Genomic DNA, 18,869 nt, shown 5'->3' with positions numbered 1-18,869 from the left:
CTAGGGAAGGATTTCGGTTTACCCTTGACTTCTAAAGATGCCACGGTCTGCTGTTCTCCGGACACACAGCTGTAACTTCCAGAATCTGATACTTCCAGGGCTTGGATGACCAGCTCAACGACGGCGCCTTCGCGCCTCGTTTTGTATTTGCTGCCCTGCTTGAGGGTCTTGTGTCCTTTCTTCCACTCGACGGCCGCGGAGGCTTTGTTCAGCTCACAGCGCAGAGTGACGCTCTTGCCCTCCGTGGCTTCCTCGTCCTTCAGGGGCTTGGTGAAAAGGGTAGGGAGGACTGCAGAATGAATGCAATAGGGGACAGGGGGCACATCAGAATGGAGACACGGACAGAACCACAAACTTGTTCCTTTCTTAACAAAGTTTGAGTGAGGGTTGCCAGGTCCCCTCCTCGCTCCAACAAGAGGATCTGGGGGGTGTTTCGGGGTGGATGGGGGCACCCCCAAGCCCCACACCCAAGCCCCACACCCAAGTGCAACCCCCTGCCCAACACTCCTCTCCCTCCACTCCTGCCAGATTTAAATGACTTCAGCTGATCGGCGGTGGACCACGTGGCCTGCCGATCAGCTAGAGAGTCTTTTAAATCTAGCAGGAGGGAAGGAGATTGGTAGTCACAGGCCACAGGTCACAAAAAGACCCTTTAAAGCAGGGGTGTCAAACATGCAGCCCGGGGGCCAGATCGGGCCCCTGGAGGGCTTCTATCAGGCCCACAGTGGAACTGGCTGTCTTCTGCTTCTTCTTCCAGTTCTGGTGCTGATGCGTCACCGTAGGTTTGCAGCTTACGGATACACACCTGAACAGCCTACTCAGGATTGCAACAGCAGAGACATTTTGATGCGATAATTCAGAGGAAGAGGTGTCAGTGATCAGACACTGTCATATAAACAAAATAGTGCAAGAGGGCTGATGTTTTAAGCATGGGTTTTAAGTAAAAAAACAACCCTTTGTGTTTGTGTCCTTTATAAAGTTTATATCTCCGCTACCTGGCATTACATTTTATGACACACATGGCCCGGCCCAACGAGGTCTCATTTATGTCAGATCCAGCCCTCGTAACAAATGAGTTCGACACCGCTGCTTTAAAGGGTCTAGTTGAGAGAGAGGTGGGGGCTGCCATGCGCGGGGCTGATATCCTCCATTTCTCAGTATCCGACATTTCAGCGATGTCCCCATGACTTCCAACATGATGCTCTGGTTTTGGGGCGAAAACTCTATGGTAGAATTAGCTTCTACCATAGAGTTTTTTGGGGGGAAACCAGAACTTGGCCCTGATACCCTCGACATGCCTACGTCACTTCCGGGTCACATTGAAGCCATGCAGACATGTTGCCAAAAGGTCAGGTGTTCCTCTCTTTTGGGGGGAGGTAAGCCACCCCCCCCCCCACTGGCCAGCAGATTAGTGACGGAGAGGTGAGGGTTGGCAGCGGGGACCCCCATCCCCTGGGGGGGTCAGGGAATTCTAATGGGTTTCTTTAGCAATAAAGAACCTCCATTTTTCCCCTAAAGCAACCAGCCTTGTGCGGACTTTTCTCCTACAGTCTCCCTCCCTTTCTCCGTGTACAACTAGCTCTAGCCAACATCACTAAACTGAGATTTCTGGGCCCTGGAGAAGCAATGAGAGGTAATACCATAATCTGTTATTCAGGAAATAAAATTTAAAAAATATTATATTACAAAGATCATAGACAGTCTCCCAACGTTTATAAGCCTGTAAGTTTGTCAAGGATCCAAGGAAAACATTAATCGAAGAGGTGCCTTCTCTTACCCCGAGGGCCAAAATGAATACGCAAATTAGGTTTAAAAGGAAAATCAGGCACATGCTTTGATATGTGATATCAGGAGGTGTGGCACTGTGTTTAATATCAGGAGGGAACCGAAAGACAAGTCTAGGGATGCACAGTTTGGTTTTGTAGTATGAATGGGAATATGATGATTTTTTTTTCCTATTTAGATTATTCATCTTTTTCTGATTTTATGGATTTTTCTCCTATTAAGATTTTATTAGGATGTCATGAAAGCCTATTAAATAGTAAGGCCTCTCCCTTGTAGGTTAGAGTATCTTTTTTTTTTTTTTGCTGATGCCAGCAGACAAGAAAACAACATTATTTTGCTGGTACAGCAGAAGATAGGTTTTTCAATAGAGGTATTTGCTTGAAGTATGGAGTTTGTAATTTTGTGACCGATGATGAAACCTGAATGTTATCTTCTTAGCTATGTCACTCTGGGTATAAAATTTCATGTACTTCCTTATTGAGTTTAGAAAGCAGTCCATTTTGGACAGGCTAAGTTTGGCCTAACTGTTTTCAGGTGTTTAAATTGCAATCAAAATCAATGGACATTCCTCCTCATTTTGACTCTTCTTTTCGGGTGGAAATCTATTTGTGAAACGGTTCAAAGCACACACACTGTTTGCATCTCTTTCTTTACCGTTCACTGTCAGGGTCGCGCTCGTCTTCTGCCCGCTGCAAGTACAAGTGTATTCTCCCGAATCCGTCCCCTCCAAGTCACGGATCACCAGCTCAGCAGACTCCCCCTCCTGCTTTATTTGGTATTTGCCACCTGGCTTGATCGCCCTGTGCCCTTTCTGCCATTCCACCGGGGCGGCCTTGCTCAGCCTGCAATGCAACGCGGCTGTCTCACCCTCCGTCAGCTCTGTGTTTTTGAGCTCTTCTTGGAAGAAAACAGGCAAGGCTGAGGGATGCAATATGAACAGAGAAAGGGTTAAAAACCACTGGAAGAGCTGGCGAGGGTGTCGATGGATCGCCACACAGGAGAGTTCCATGCTGACTGGGGACGTGCACATGGCGGCAAAGTTCTGGGGACGAAAATGCTAGAATAAATTTTAGCGGCACGGGAATTGTCCGTAAAGCAAAGAGCAGTGGCTGCACTAGGCAGGAGAAAGAACATTGTGCCTAATACTGTGGGAGCGAGCGAGTCAGCATGCCGGGATGTTGGGGAGCACTACATCACTCTTAAGAGTGCGTAGGTGTTATCTCCTTGAATGGGAGTTGCTCTCTGACCCCTCCTCTGTCTTTCACTTTGTCCTCACACACTCTTCACATGGCCTTCCATGGAGACAAAAAAAATCTTGACACACACGACGCAATCAGTTGAACAAGTATAAAGCTCGTCTCCGTTGTGTATCATGTTATAGTGCTTTAGATTGCAATACATAAACAGCATTCTTTATAAGTCTTATGACTGTTTGATTGTGGGTCAGACTATAACGACTGTTGGCTTTATACTTGTTCAACTTCCATGGAGACACACATCTCTGCAGGTCTCTCCCGTAGAGACGATGCCCTCATACTCCCACACACATGATGCGGGACAAGCTGGCCGTTTGTGATAGGGATACGTACTCTTTAGGTTAGTCTTTTTTCTCTTCTTTTGACTGCAACCTGAATGTGAACTAGATCTAGTCGAACAAACGTAAGCTTACCTTGTTCTGCAATATACTTCTTGAGAAATTTATTTACTGCACTCAGTATCAGGCGTCTACAACTGGGCAAACTCTGCTATGTTAACCAAATATCCCATTAAGTACAAAAGGAGAAATACAAGGACATTTTGCATGGAAAATGCGAAGGGCCATGAAAATGGAGCTCTTCCGTCAGGCATTTAGGTAAGGAGCTGCACGTCATCATCTATGCCCTGAGCTGATTTTACTGCCAGCGTGAGCCTGCAGAGAGTGGATGTACCGCTGATGGTATGTTTCTAAATGCACTTTACCATAGCCACATCGCCATCAATATGCTAATGCTTTTAATAATGTTAGCATGTATTTTATATTGATATTTATAGTATTGTTTTAGCTACTGGTTCCTTATGTAAGCCGCCCTGCGCCTGCCTCAGCAGGGAGGGTGGGGTAAAAGTCAAAGCAATAAAATAAATGGAAATGCACTGTTGCACATATAAAAAGATGGGAGAACTTCAAGGGGGATAAAAGAAACCCAGCTAATAGATATGCATGGGCATGGAGCATCAGCCCTTAGCGCTTGTCTAAGCTTGCCCATGGAGTTTACTATGGACATAGATTTTATTACCATTCACTTTCAAAGCCGCAGTGGTCTTCTGGTCTCCGCACACACAGGTGTAGCTTCCAGCATCCGTCAACTCCAGGTCTTGGACGGTGAGCTCGGCAAAACGTCCTTCTATCCTCATCCTGAACTTGTCGCTGGGCTTCAGCACCTTCTGATCCTTCATCCACTCGACGGAGTCGACGGCCTTGGTCAGCTCGCAGTGCAGAGTGGCCGTCCCGCTCTCGGTCGCTTCCTCGTCCTTGAGCTCTTTTTTGAACTGCGCCGCCAGGGCTGAGGGACGCAGAATGGACAAACACTGGGTCAACGGGCACCGGAGCTAAGGGGGAGCCTCGCTCTTTGGCAAGTGGCTGCACTGGGCAAATCAGTGTTCTGTTACGAGGGACCACCCTTCCCAAGGGATAACAGTAAAGCATGCCATCAAGTTGCAAAGGCAACCCCCATGACTTTCCACTGTGTGGGGTCTCCAAGGCAAGAGAGGAGCAGAGGTGGTTTGCCACTGCCTTCCTCTGCATAGCAACCTTGGCATTCCTTGGTGGTCTTCCATCCCAGTACTGACCATGGTTGACCTTCCTTAGCTTCCAAGCTCTGACAAGATTGGGCTAGTCTAGACTTTAAAGGCTGCTACTTCCCATGATAGGCTTTCTACAAAATCTGCTCTCTTCCGTAATAACATTTGGGAATGTCTATCGAAACCCCAAAAACTAACCCAGAAACAGCTAAAATAACACAAGAAGATGCACCTGCATCAGCCTTGTTTTAATGTGGAGCAGAAGAACAGAATGCACCATAATGCATTCTTACACATGGCTGCTGTCATTTGCCAAGACCTTTCTGCAGTATGTCAACATTCACACGTAGTAAGGAGATACCTAGCACCCTGAGGGATCAGAGAAGAGAATAAACTAGGAGCTTCATGCCAATTGACAGAAAAGATCAAAGCAAAGGAGGGGTAGTCTCAAAAGTCGATTTTTCCTAAGAGAGAAAGAAAAAGGTGAAGGAACCGCTCCGAAAGACTGACAGTGACGAATTTTTACCGTTCACCGTTAAGACAGCTGTTGTCTTTTGGTCTCCAGATGCACAGGTGTAATCCCCAGCATCCTTCAGGTCCAGATCTTGAATGGTCAGCTCGGCCACGGCCCCTTCTTTCTTCATCCTGTATTTGCTGCTGGGCCTCAGGCCTTTGCGCCCCTTCATCCACTCCACTGGAGCGGACTTGTTCAGCTCGCAGCACAAAGTGACTGATCCCCCTTGCACGGCTTCCATGTTCTTCAGCGGTTCTTTGAAACGGGCAGGCACAGCTAAAGGATAGAAGGATGTTTTTAGATGAGCTTCGCTGGCCGGCCTAGCATCGGAAGGTGACTCAAGAGGCCTGAAGCCATAGATGCATCTGGTTACTTCAAATCAACTTGTGAATCCCTCACCTCTGTGGCTACGGGCCATGCAGAGTCCTACAGCGGATGAAGCTTTATACGCCATCCAATCTAACCCCCTCCTCACTGATAGAAACCCAAAGCTAGAGCATTCTCAAGAGACAGTAGTTCAACCTCTGCTTGGAGACTTCCAGCAAGAACGAGCCCATTCCCCCGGTAATCAGTGCTATTATCAAATTGCTGTTGTTATTATTATGACCAGATTTGAGTCCAGTAGCACTTTAGAGACCAACAAAATTTTTTGACTATGAGCCTTTGAGCTGGTTGGGTATAGTGGTTAGGAGCGTGGACTCTAAACTGGGAGAACCAGGTTTGATTCCCCACTCCTCCACATGCAGCCGCTGGGTGACCTCGGGCAAGCCACAGTTCTCTCAGAGCTGTTCTCTCAAGAGCAGTTCTCAAAGAGCTCTCTCAGCCCCACCTACTTCACAGGGTGTCTGTTGGGGGGAGAGGGAGGGAAGGAGATTGTAAGCCGCTCCGAGACTCTGAGTGAAGGGCAGGGTATAAATCCAATCTCCTCTTCTTCTTCTTCTTCTTCTTCTTCTCCTTCTTCTTCTTCTTCTTCTTCTTCTTGTTCTTCTTCTTCTTCTTCTTCTTCTTCATCTTCTTCTTCTTCTTCTTCTTCTTCTCCTTCTTCTTCTTCTTCTTCTTCTTCTTGTTCTTCTTCTTCTTCTTCTTCTTCTTCATCTTCTTCTTCTTCTTCTTCTTCTTCTCCTTCTTCTTCTTCTTCTTCTTCTTCTTGTTCTTCTTCTTCTTCTTCTTCTTCTTCATCTTCTTCTTCTTCTTCTTCTTCTTCTAGAATCAATGCTCTCTTCATCAGATATCTAACAAAGGGACCTTTGACTCTCAGAAGGGTCATACCTCGAAGATCCTGTTGGTCTCTAAGGTGCCGCTAGACGCGAATCTATTTGTTCTAATGTAGATCACCACGGCTACCCTCTGAAACGCCTCTTATCATTAGGACGTTTCCCCTAAAGTTCAACTCCAATCTACCTCCCTGCAATTTAAGCCCATTACATCTTGTCTTGCCTTTTGGGGGGAAGCAAAGAACGAATCTTTGCCCTCTTTGACCGTCTTTGAAGAGTGTGGGGCAGACCGGTCTATAGTGTAACATGTAGTTCAGCCCTGAGCTGCTCAGACAACGGAAACCAGAAGCTCTGCTTGGTCTTTGGAGCCAGTTTGGTGTAGTGGTTAAGTGCGCGGACTCTAATCTGGGAGAACCGGGTTTGATTCCCCACTCCTCCACTTGCACCTGCTGGATGACCCTGGGCAAGCCGTAGTTCTGATAAGAGCACAAGTACAAGATAAAGAGACTTTAAGGAGAGCCAGTTTGGTGTGGTGGTTAAGTGCGCGGACTCTAATCTGGGAGAACCGGGTTTGATTCCCCACTCCTCCACTTGCACCTGCTGGATGACCCTGGGCAAGCCGTAGTTCTGATAAGAGCACATGTTATAAAGAGACTTTAAGGAGAGCCAGTTTGGTGTGGTGGTTAAGTGTGTGGACTCTAATCTGGGAGAACCGGGTTTGATTCCCCACTCCTCCACTTGCACCTGCTGATGTGACCTTGGGTCAGTCACAAGCTCTGGCACAGCTGTCCTTGAAAAAGAGCAGTTTGTGTCAGAGCTCTCTCAGCCCCACCCACCTCACAGGGTGTCTGTTGTGGGGAGGGGAAGGGGAAGGAGTTGGTAAGCCGCTCTGAGACTCCAAGTGAAGGGCGGGGGTATAGATCCAATCTCTTCTTCTTCTTCTTCTAGTATGGCCACTCGCTGGCCCTTTTCGCACCCTTGTTTTAATCCATGTCCACTGCGGTGTCCTCCGAGCAATTCCGCACTAAAACCGAATCCAAACTTTTTTTAATCCAGTTTCCCACCCCCATTCTGCACTAAAATCGAATTCATCCTTCTTTTTATTGCAGTTCCCCCCCCCCATTCTCCATTACATCACTTCCCTTCAGTGGTCAGCCCAGTTTTAGCCTGCTGCTGCCCCAAGTTATTGGGAAGCTGTTTTGCCCTGGACTTAAATTGCCTCGACTCGAGAACTGAGAAAATCCAGAATGGCAGGCAAATGCGGAAAGGACCACGGTCACCATGAAACTTTTTAGCACGCCACAGTGCAGGCAGACTTGCTTCTGATGGGAATAATACTAAAGTCCAGATTACGGGCCACGCTACTGAATGACCATGACCATTGGCCAAAGGCAAGGGTTCAACACCCTGAACTCTCCAGTGAGATGGATCGATTCCGTATTACATTTTCACAGGTCAACCTCAGCAAGCCGAGAGGCTCTAGAGAAAGAGGCAAGATAAAAATAATGGGGGAGAAAGAAAAGAGATCAGACGAAAACACCTCCATTCGCCCTACCGTGGATTTTGACCTGCGCTGTTGTCTGCTGCTCTCCGGTGACACAGAAATATCTCCCGGCGTCCTCCGGCTCTGCATCGTGAATGACCATTTCCGCCACACACCCCTCCTGCTTCATCTCGTACTTCTCACCAGACCGGAGGACGGTCGTCCCTTTCTTCCAGGAAACAGAAGAGTCGGATTTGGCAAGGACACAGCGGAGGGTTACGGCGTCCCCCTCTTCCTTTTCCACATCCTTGAGCTCTTCCTTAAAAAGGACCGGTGCCGCTAAAATGCACAACCAGGTTGGAGGGGAAGGGACGACAATTAAAACACTGGGCATAAATGCCGTACAGACACTTAGAGCCACATGCAAACAAGATCACCCAGTAGGCAGCAAGAGACAAGAGGTTTTATAGCTGGGCGATGGTGGACTCTAAGATCTAATCCTCCCTGCATATAGAAAACTAACACCCGAGGGAAAAGACAAGATATCTCCCTGATATCGAGCTTTCTACGGGCAGAGAATATTTCTGTACAAAGGATTGCTGCCTGCAGTCCAGACACAAGTCAACCAATTACGACTCTACCCAGGTGTCTGGCTTCCTTGGAAGTCTTCCAATAAGGCCTCAAAATGGAGATCCACCACTTTAGATAACAAGCATACTATAGGCACTGTTCCCTTGTACATCAGTGCCACCATCTTGGGCCTCTTTGCACATGCTCAGTACACGATGAAGGACTCGGTCGCCCCTTTCCAAACACTAGTGATGAGACCTGTTACACTTAGGCTTGTGTGTCCTAACATACAACCGACCTGTGGAATGAGAAACAAGCACCAACGACTTGCAAAGAGTACACAGTGGGCGTAACACAACTGAGAACGGCAAAAGGGTGCATTCCGCCTACCCGTGACTTCGAGACGAGCAGTTGTCTTGAGCTCGCCAGTGCTGCAAGTATATTCTCCTGCATCGGTGGGCTTTGCGTCCCGAATCACGAGCTCTGCCACGGTGCCCCGCTGCTTAAATTCATACTTGTCGCCCTCTTGTAGAACTTCGTTTCCTTTCGTCCACTGTACCGGCAGGTCCGGTTTGCTAAGCTCACAGGAGAGTCGGACCTTGCTTCCTTCCTTCGTTTCCCTGTTCTGCAGTTCTCGTTCGATAGCGACCGGCAGAACTAAGAGGCAGAAGGTGAAACGTCAAACTAAGAAAATGCATGAGCACTTTGTTTTCCTGCAAGCTGTTGCGAGGATTCAAAGGAATGCAAAATGGGTGCCAGAAATGGAACTACAAGGTCCCATTTCACCCCACTGCCTATTGCCAGCATGGGCCAAAGGAGAGCCAAAAATACGAAAATAATCATAACCAGAGCCATGCTTTTTTGGAACGCATTACAGCGATCTTCAACTGAACACAGATGTTCTCCATCCATTGATTTAGCCATCTGCAATAGGCCACGCGGCCACAGAACACAACAGCAAACGATAAAGTAGAACTTGTACACGCATAGAGTAGACAACAGACAAACGGTGGTAACATCCAAACGCATACAGTTTGATGGAAAGTTTCAGAGAATACAGACAAGTAGACTCTTTCTTAACATTGTATACATTGCGTCCACTTTCTCCTCCACCACTACACTTTCCATGGGATGGAGGAAGGAAAATATTAACCCCCCTAGGAGTTTTGTTATAGCAGACAACAGCAACTGCACAAAGACAACAATGAGGGGAGATTCTATTGAATTGCACAGGTGGACTTTCATTGGTCGTTAAGACCACGGGAGTGGGAGAATCATTTCTGAGGTTTGTATGCTCTACAGGGGGAAAAAGTGTTTTCACATTGTGTTTTCAGTGGTCTAGAGAGCCAGTTTGGTGTCGTGGTTAAGAGCTGAGCAGAGGACGCTTAACTGGAGAACCAGGTTCGATTCCCCACTCCTCCACATGAAGCCAGCTTGGTGACCTTGGGCCGGTCACAGTTCTTTCAGAGAACTTGTACACGCATAGAGTAGACAACAGAATCCAAAAGCATACAGTTTGATAGAAAGCGTCAGAGAATACAGAGAAGTAGACTCTTTCGTAACGCCATACACATTACCTCCACTTTCTCCTCCTCATCCACACCTTCCTCGGGATGGAGGAGAGAAAATATTGTTTAATAGCAGCAGGAGCTAACAGAGCATAGATTAGTGGTGAATCTCGGCTCAGGTCTCGACTTTTTTCCCCCCCTAGGAGTTTTCTTATAACAGAGAACAGCAACTGCACAAAGACAGCAATGAGGGCAGATTCAGTTGAACTGGACAGGTGGACTTTCATTGGTCATTAAGAGCATGGACTGGGAGAAATATTTTTGAGGTCTGTATGCTCTACAGGAAAAAAAATAAGTAAGATATGTTGCTTGGTAGTTTCACATTGTGTTTCCAGTTGTCTAGAGAACCAGTTTGGTGTAGTGGTTAAGAGACGCGGACTCTAATCTGGAGAACCCGGTTCGATTCCCCACTCCTTCACATAAAGTCAGCTTGGTGACCTTGGGCCAGTCATAGTTCCTACAGAGCTCCCTCAGCCCTTAAAAACAAGTCTAGCTTTGCCGCTAGAATAATGGTAAGAGCTAGAACTTGTGGCTGCCAGACAATCTCAGGATCTCTTGGCTATTCTACACAAAACAAGTCTAACTTGCCACTAGAATAATGGAAAGAGCTAGAACTTGTGGCTGCCAGACAATCTCAGGATCTCTTGGCTATTCTGCACACAATGCCATAGGATAATTATTTATTCCAATTGTCTTCTGGTACAGGATTATGAAGATGGGACACCTCTTCTGAATCATTCACTTGCATCTAAGTCAGGGGTCCCCAATGTGGGCAGCCCACCAAGTGCTTTAAGAAAGTGGACAGGAAGGGGCTTTTGCCCAGCAAGGCTTCTGATTGGCTACTGGAGATTTTATTGGCTGTGCAAATTTTCAAAAATGTTGACTTTGGCAGCAGCTGCCACCACAGTACAAGGATCTTCACTGAGTGATTGAAGTAAAGCTGTGGGAGTCATTTTGTGACTGGCTCCGCCTCCCTGTGGCAGCCATTTTGTGGCAGCCGTTTTGTGGCTGCGCCCAACACACCGTGTCAGAATTCCAAAGGTGCCCCCAGGCTCAAAAAAGCTTGGGGACCCCAATCTATGTCAAAGGATTGTTTCCCCCATTTCTGCTGCTTCATGTTTGTCCAAACCAAAATCACATCCATCTTCTTCTGGTACTACTTTGTGTATAAACTTCAGTCACTGCTAATAGACAGGCTTGACATTGTAGTACCTTCAGACACACATTCTTCTAACTGTGGATCACCGGGATCTTCTATTTCCTCTCAGATTTTCAGAATCTGAGCCTGTTAACCCGCCCATTGATCTTGTCATAAGAACATAAGAGACGCCAATGTTGGATCAGGCCAAAGGCCCATTTAGTCCAGCACTCTGTGTCACACAGTGGCCAGAAATACCAGGTGCCATCAAGAGGTCCACCAGTGGGGTCCTTCACTGGCAGCCAAAAACATTCCCAAGAAGTCAGACTTGGTACGCCGTATGGACAAACTGAGGGGAAGTTCTCTCTCAACAACCTTTCAAACCATTTATTCTTATCTCCCAGTGGTCACGAACGGTCCAGCAAAAAAAAACAAAACAAAAAAAAAACGGTAATGCAAATGAACAAACAAAAATCAGTCTTCACGCTGGCAACAATCCTCCGTCTTGATTCTGGAGGCAAGATGCCACATGGACCGCATGGACGTGCTCCAGGCACAAGAAGCTAGCAGCGCATGATATTCGTCAGAGATGTGTATAAACTGATAGCATAATCCATTCTGCGCACAACAGAAAGGAATTTTCCCCCTCAAATAGATTATGCTGGATTCTGTATTCCTGAATGTATTTTGATCCAAAGGAAAACATTAGGTTGACTTCATATACGCCACATACTTTCAAGGTGCCTAAAAAATTCAGCTGATTGGTAAAAGCAGGCAGAAAAGTCTGAACGAACACGAGATCATTTTCAACCCTGCCTGCTGATTTCGTAATGACGTTTAGAGTGATCAATCGTACAATATCCTTTTTGTTCACCACCAGCCCACTAGCCTTAGATTCTTCTCTCATCTCTCAATGTTCACCTTATACAGTACTAGGAAAAAGGCCCGTTGTGGAAATAAATACAACGAGTTCTAGAAAGAGGCTCTGGGCGGGTGCCCCGGCCTTGGACACTCAGTGTCAATTTGCTATGGCGACCTCAGCAGGGTATAATGACACTGAGTCCACCATTTTCTCCAGAGGAACTGATCTCTGCTACCTAAAGAACAGATGTAATTTTGAGTGGTCTCCAGCCCTCACCTGGAGATTGGCAACAATGGTTCCCCAGAAGGGAATGGCTGGTTTGGAGAGTGGAGTCTATGGCTTTGTACCTGTCCAAGGTCCCACACCTCCTGAAATCTCACCCTCTCCAGGCTCCATCCCTCACATCTCCAGGAATTTCCCACCTGGAGTTGGCAACCCTATCTCCTTCCCAGCCAATCATCAACCTACCTTTATTTCCCCCTCACTCTTCAGCTTTTCACCTCCAGCCTCTCCCGTGCTCTGAAGCCCTGACTGCTACGTCACATTGGCTGTCATACGGAGGCCACCTCAGCAGCATAGAAGGATACAGAGCCCACCATTTTCTCCAGGGGAACTGATCTCTGCCATCTGGAAAGCAGTTGTAATTCTGAGTGATCTCCAGCCCTCACCTGGAGATTGGACACAATCTGCTCCATATGTTTATCCATAAGAACATAAGAGAAGCCAGTGCTGGATCAGGCCAGTGGCCCATTCAGTCCAACACTCTGTGTCACACAGTGGCCAAAAATACCAGGTGCCATCAGGAGGTCCAGCAGTGGGGCCAGGACACTAGAAGCCCTCCCACTGTTGCCCCCCCCAAGCACCAAGAATACAGAGAATCCCTTGCCCCAGACCGAGAGTTCCCATGTATACCTTGTGGCTAATAGCCACCGATGGATCTCTGCTCCATATGTTTATCCATAAGAACATAAGAGAAGCCAATGTTGGACCAGGCCAATGGCCCATCCAGTCCAACACTCTGTGTCACACAGGGGTCAAAAACACCAGGTGCCCTCAGGAGGTCCAGCAGTGTGGGGGCCAGGACACTAGAAGTCCTCCCACTGTTGCGCCCCCCCCCCAAGCACCAAGAATACAGAGCATCCCTTGCCCCAGACCGAGAGTTCCACGGTGTGACAGAGTGTTGCTCCACATAAGGAATCCTATACCGCAAGGGTTACCCTGCCTGGTACGATCTTTTTTCCTTCCCCCATGCCCTCCTCCACAACGACTGTCAGAATCTAATGCTTGCCTTCATCTAGTTTACCTTTCACTGCAATTTTAACATCTGAACAATCTCCTTATCAGATACTCCAAAGTCAATAATCCTTTGGGGGGTGGTTGATGGTCATATTTATTTATTTATACATCATCATCATCATCATCATCATCATCATCATCTTTATTTAATATGTATCCCGCCCTCCCCACCGTGGCAGTCTCAGGGCGGCTTACAGAGTATATATAAATATTAAAACAATGAAACATATTAAAGTTAAATTATAACCATAGCATATGCAATTTAGATTTTAAGGAACATAAATATGAATAAAAGATATCCCGCCCTCCCCACATCATAGGCTCAGGGCGGGTACCAACATATAGTTCTGCAATTAATGCAGATTTACAATTAAAATATATCATAACAATCAGGGGTCATTTCGTAGAAAAAGAGCTAGGGGGACTCATTAGCATAACTCATTAGCATATGCCACACCCCCTGACATCACCAGAAGTGTGTCCTCCCCACAGCCAGCGGCGACCTCCAGCGGGCACCAGCAGGGAGCTCCAGGCCCCGCCCTCCTGCACCTCACCCGGGGGGATGGCGTCCCTCCGCGTCCCCCCCCCAAATGACCCCTGATAACAATCCATTTGAAATCAAATAGAATCACCAACACACTGAAACAACAACACGTCCCAACCGATAATCTAGTGGTCCCATCCGGCTGCCAGGAACTGCGGTCACCGGAAGGGAGGCCAGATCAAAGTGGATGCCCGCTGCCTTGACTAAAAGCCCGGCGGAAGAGCTCCGTCTTGCAGGCCCTGCGGAACTGTAACAGATCCCGCAGGGCCCCGACCTCATAAGGGAGCTCATTCCACCAGGCAGGGGCCACCACCAAAAAGGCCCTGGCCCTAGTCGAGGCAAATCGGACACCCCTAGGGCCAAGAACTACCAGAAGGTGTTGGTTCGTAGAACACAATGTTTTATGAGGTTCATATGGGGAGAAGCAGTCTTGGCGCTACGCAGGCCCCTGGCCCTATAGGGCTTTAGAGGTAAGCACCAGCACCTTGAAACAGATCCGGTATTCAACAGACAGCCAGTGCAGGTCGTGCAGCACCGGGCGGATACAGGCCCGCACAGGCAGCGACATCTTCTTGGCTCAGGATAAATCCAGCCAGCATGGAGTAGGGTCTTGTCCAAAGAACCGGTGAGCATTTCTGTGCTCGGCCAGAGAGATTCTCCATTGTTATCATGGGAGAGGTTTCTTCCACCACATACGTATGTTTTAGTATATTTGCTCTGTGTGTGTTAGGTAAAGGTAAAGGTTCCCTTGCTCGAAAGCCAGTCGAATCCGACTCTAGGGTTGTGGTGCTCATCTCCGTTTCAAAGCCGAAGAGCCAGCGCTGTCCGAAGACGTTTCCGTGGTCATGTGGCCGGCATGACTAAACACCAAGGTGCACGGAACGCTGTTACCTTCCCGCTGAAGTGGTACCTATTTATCGACTTGCAAGTTCTTGCTTTCGAACTGCTAGGTTGGCAGGAGCTGGAACTAGAGACGGGAGCTCACTCCATCATGCGGCACCCTGGTCTCGAACTGCTGAACTACCGACCTTCCACAGCCTGCAGTTCAGCGTCTTAACCACTTGAACCACCGCAGCCATCAAATCACCTCCAACTCAGGACAATCCTATGACTTAACAACCTCCAAAGCATACCATCACTGTTAGAGAATGAACTTGATATTTGCTTTATGGACTTATATTCATTGCTACACACAGTGGACTGTGCACACACACACACACAGGCTCAGAGGACTGTACATTCCAAGTCACCTGTTGTGATGCAACACAAAGAAGGTGCCTGCACAAGCCTTACACGTAAATAAGGTTTAAGCTACACAGTTACGAGCCTGGTGAAGAAGCACACATACCTCCATTATTGTGAGCAGGAAGAAGCAACAACTTGAGCAGAGACAGCCCCCATTGCAGAACCACTTGTGGTCACATAGGACACATCACTGCTTTGTTCCTGCATTGGTATTTCCTGCCAAATGGACATTTGGTTTACAATGGAATGGCCAGCCTCATCGACACTTCAACGAGGCATCCTGACGCCAGGGTTTTCACACCTGCCCAGATGCCCTCCTTTGAGTAAGGTATTAGATTTCAATATTGGCCACTCTTTATAGGTAACCTCCCACTCCTTTTGTTGTTGTTCAGTCGCACAGTCGAGTCTGACTCTTTGCGACCCCATGGACCACATCACGCCAGGCCTTCCGGTCTTCCGCCATCCTCTGACGTTTGCTCAATTTCATGTTCGTTGCATCCATGACACTGTCCCACCACCTCATCCTTTGCCGTCCCCGTCTTCTTTGACCTTCAATCTTTCCCAGCATCAGGGACTTCTCCAGTGAGTGCTCCCTTCTCATTGGGTGGCCAAAGTATTTGAGCTTCAGTTTCGTTATCTGGCCTTCCAGGGAACAGTCAGGGTTGATTTCTTTTAGGATTGACTGATTTGATCTTCTTGCAGTCCAAGGGACTCTCAAGAGTCTTCTCCAGCACCATAGTTCAAAAGAATCTATTCTTCGGCGCTCGGCCTTCCTTATAGTCCAACTCTCGCAGCCATACATGACTACTGAGAATACCATTGCTTTGACCATGTGGACTACCTAAGTATTATGAACTGAGAGCGAGGCAGCTTCTTGAACAAGTGATTTCACTTTATTCAGCTCATAACAACACAAGACAAACTTCATAGAACAATGCTGACTTATATACAATTTGAACGGGCAAAACAACACCCAACAAACAGATAACAACCAATAGGAACAGGGGGCTTGGAACCAATGAGAGTGGTTCCCACCAAAGGCTTCTCTGATTGGCCCATTAGGTGAATCTTTGCAATGCTCTTTTAATATAGAACTGTGCATAAGTGCACTCATTTTTTTTTTACCTTAAGACATAACATCAAGTTAAAGGGGCCTGTCCTATTTTAACATCTGATAGGGCATGTACAGAGAAAAGGGACAGAGGATTTGCATTTTCCCCATTTCTTTCGCTATCCCTAGCTCAATTTGGTACAATGCTAGAAGTATGTTTGTAAACATTTTCTTTTTAATACTTTATAACTTTGGATGCTGGCCATGGTTCTCTGTACCACATAAACCTCCACTGTTTCAGGCATGATATTTTAAAAGGAGCACTGCTGCTGACAGGACATTTGTTAAAAGCCTAAAAGAAGAAGAATCACAAACACAAGCACAGACAAATGCACAAAACGGCAGGAGGAAATTCCCAGGGCTGGCCCATTCCAAAAGCGAACTTGCAGTGTAACCTTGCGTGGGAGAACATCTCTGGGTGAAAACATTAGCCTGTAGAGTAAGAGAATCGAACGCAACTCCATGCTTATTGATAAATGTAGAAATTACATATTGCAATGAATACAGCGCGTTACCTACCTGTCAGTATGGGCACACAGCAACTGACTTGAATGGAAAATAAAATACGTTCACGATTTATCAGAGAAGGTGGGCCACTTGGCCTATTTGTTACGTCAATCCCGCTGGACAGCATATTAAAAGGTATTTCATTAATGCAACAACCACTCCGATATTCTAACACCCTCACTTACCTAGTTTAGGAGACTTAAATATTGGGAGTATAGCGTGATTTTTTTCCCATACAAACTTAACAGCCCATCTCCGTTGTAATGAGACATCTTTATGAAATTCATACCTTGCACGACCAATTTGGCACTCGACTGAGAATCGCCAATGTCACATGTGTAGATGTCACTGTCGTTTTCCTGTAGTTCATCCACTGTGAGCTGCAGGACATTGGCCTTCTGGGTGATCTCATATTTCTTGCTTGCCTTCAGATCAGCAATTCCTTTCCTCCACGTCACTGTGGAAGCTGGCTTCTTGGTTTCACACGTGAAAACAGCTCTTTTATTTTCGTCCACCTTTAGATCTGTGAGATCTTTAATGAAGCAGTTCCCCATTTCTGAAAGCAATGGAAATACCGTGTGATGTTTCAGCAGCAGAAGAAGAACATGGCGTCAAGTCTCGGTTGAGACTCATGGCCACCCCTCCCACAGGGCGTTCCAGGCATGAGACGAGCAGAGGTGGTTTGTCATTGCCTTCCTCTGCACAGCAACCTAAGTCTTCCTTGGTGGATTGGCCAACTTTGCTCGGATCCCAAGTCCCGATGAGCTCAGATCAAACAGGACTAATCAGGCAGCCATTTTAGCTTAACCCTCCTATTAAATGGTAAACCAATTCTACCAAAGTGTTTAGAGATAAGCTTGAGGTTGGTTGTAACCTTCCCCAAAAGCCAAGGATCTCAGCACCCTGATCCACACACTGGAGATGGACTCAGAGCAATTTTGATGGGACAAAATTCTTCATTACCACCAGTGTCTTTTTGTAGCAGGAACTCCTTTGCATATTAGGCAACAGACCCCAAATGTAGCCAGTCCTCCAAGAGCTCACAGTGGCCCCTGTATGAAGAGCTCTGTAAGCTCTTGGAGGATTGGCTACATCAGGGGTGTGTCGCCTAATATGCAAAGGAGCTCCTGTTACAAAAAGAGCCCTGAAATTTAACACCATTCACTAGCAGGCAATCACTACAATGGTGCCTGTCAAAGTCCTCTCCCCCCGATGCTATTTCAATAGGTTCTTGGGAACCAATGCCACAGCACCTGTTTCCATTAATGCAGGGGTCCCCAAAATTACATCCGTGGGAGCTATGATGCCCACCAAAACCTTTTCTGAAGTCTACTGAGTGTTTTTACCCAGTGGGTGGGATCAACGGAGGCTTTTCCCCAGCAAGGGTTCTGATTGACCATTGGAGATTTGATTAGCTGTGCAGATTTTTTTTTTAAAGTTGCCTTGGCAGCAACTGCCGCCACAGCACAAGGATCTTCTCTGTGTGATTGAAAGTAAGCTGTGGCAGCCGTTTTGTGGCTAGCTCCGCCTCCTGCAGCAGCCATATTGTGGCTAGCTCCGCCTCCTAGGGCAGCCATTTCGTGGCAGCCATTTCGTAGCTGCGCCCGCCATGCAGTGTCAGAATTCCAAAGGTGCCCATAGGCTCAAAAGGCTTAGGGACCCCTGCATTAATGTATCACTCTGTTAAGACAGGGGACGGAAACAGCTAAGATGAGAAGCTCTCTAAACAATATCGGAGTTTTCAAGGCTAATAATCTTGTTGAAGTGCTCTTTGCTGAAAAAGCCCTCTTGTGAGAAATAAAGCTGACCTGCACATTTAGTGTATGAGGCCATCTCAATAGCATGTCAGTCGCTAGCATTTTAGAGGATGTCAGTTAGTTTTAATGAATTGTTTTAGATATTTATGAACATAAGAACATAAGAGATGCCAATGTTGGATCAGGCCAAAGGCCCATCCAGTCCAACACTCTGTATCACACAGTGGCCAGAAATACCAGTGCCATCAGGAGGTCCACCAGTGGGGCCAGGACATTAGAAGCCCTCCCACTGTTGACCCCCCCAAGCACCAAGATGACAGAGCATCACTTGCCCCAGAGCCCCTATCTATACCTTGTGGCTAATAGCCACTGATGGACCTCTGCTCCATATGCTTATCTAATTCCCTTTTGAAGCCGTCCATGCTTGTAGCCGCCACCACTTCCTGTGGCAGTGAATTCCAAGTGTTAATCACTCTTTGGGTGAAGAAGGACGTCCT

General features: G+C 47.2%; 1 protein-coding gene across 1 annotated transcript in view; it reads right to left on the bottom strand.

Annotated features, from left to right (window-relative positions):
- The window catches only part of OBSCN (obscurin, cytoskeletal calmodulin and titin-interacting RhoGEF), a gene marked incomplete at both ends in the record, with an annotated part of 222,594 nt that overhangs the window by 125,984 nt on the left and 77,741 nt on the right, over window positions 1-18,869 (bottom strand). The window contains 7 exons of the mRNA XM_015424328.1: window positions 23-289; window positions 2,440-2,703; window positions 4,059-4,325; window positions 5,090-5,353; window positions 7,847-8,113; window positions 8,735-9,001; window positions 16,905-17,171. Of these exons, the coding sequence (XP_015279814.1) occupies window positions 23-289; window positions 2,440-2,703; window positions 4,059-4,325; window positions 5,090-5,353; window positions 7,847-8,113; window positions 8,735-9,001; window positions 16,905-17,171 (1,863 nt within the window). The remainder of the gene's footprint in view (window positions 1-22; window positions 290-2,439; window positions 2,704-4,058; window positions 4,326-5,089; window positions 5,354-7,846; window positions 8,114-8,734; window positions 9,002-16,904; window positions 17,172-18,869) is intronic.

This window comes from Gekko japonicus, unplaced genomic scaffold, assembly GCF_001447785.1.
Source record: "Gekko japonicus isolate JY-2015 unplaced genomic scaffold, Gekko_japonicus_V1.1 scaffold2733, whole genome shotgun sequence".
Classification (NCBI taxonomy): Eukaryota; Metazoa; Chordata; class Lepidosauria; order Squamata; family Gekkonidae; genus Gekko; species Gekko japonicus.
The sequence above is the reverse complement of the archived record's forward strand: the minus strand, read 5'-3'. Positions and strand labels throughout refer to the sequence as shown.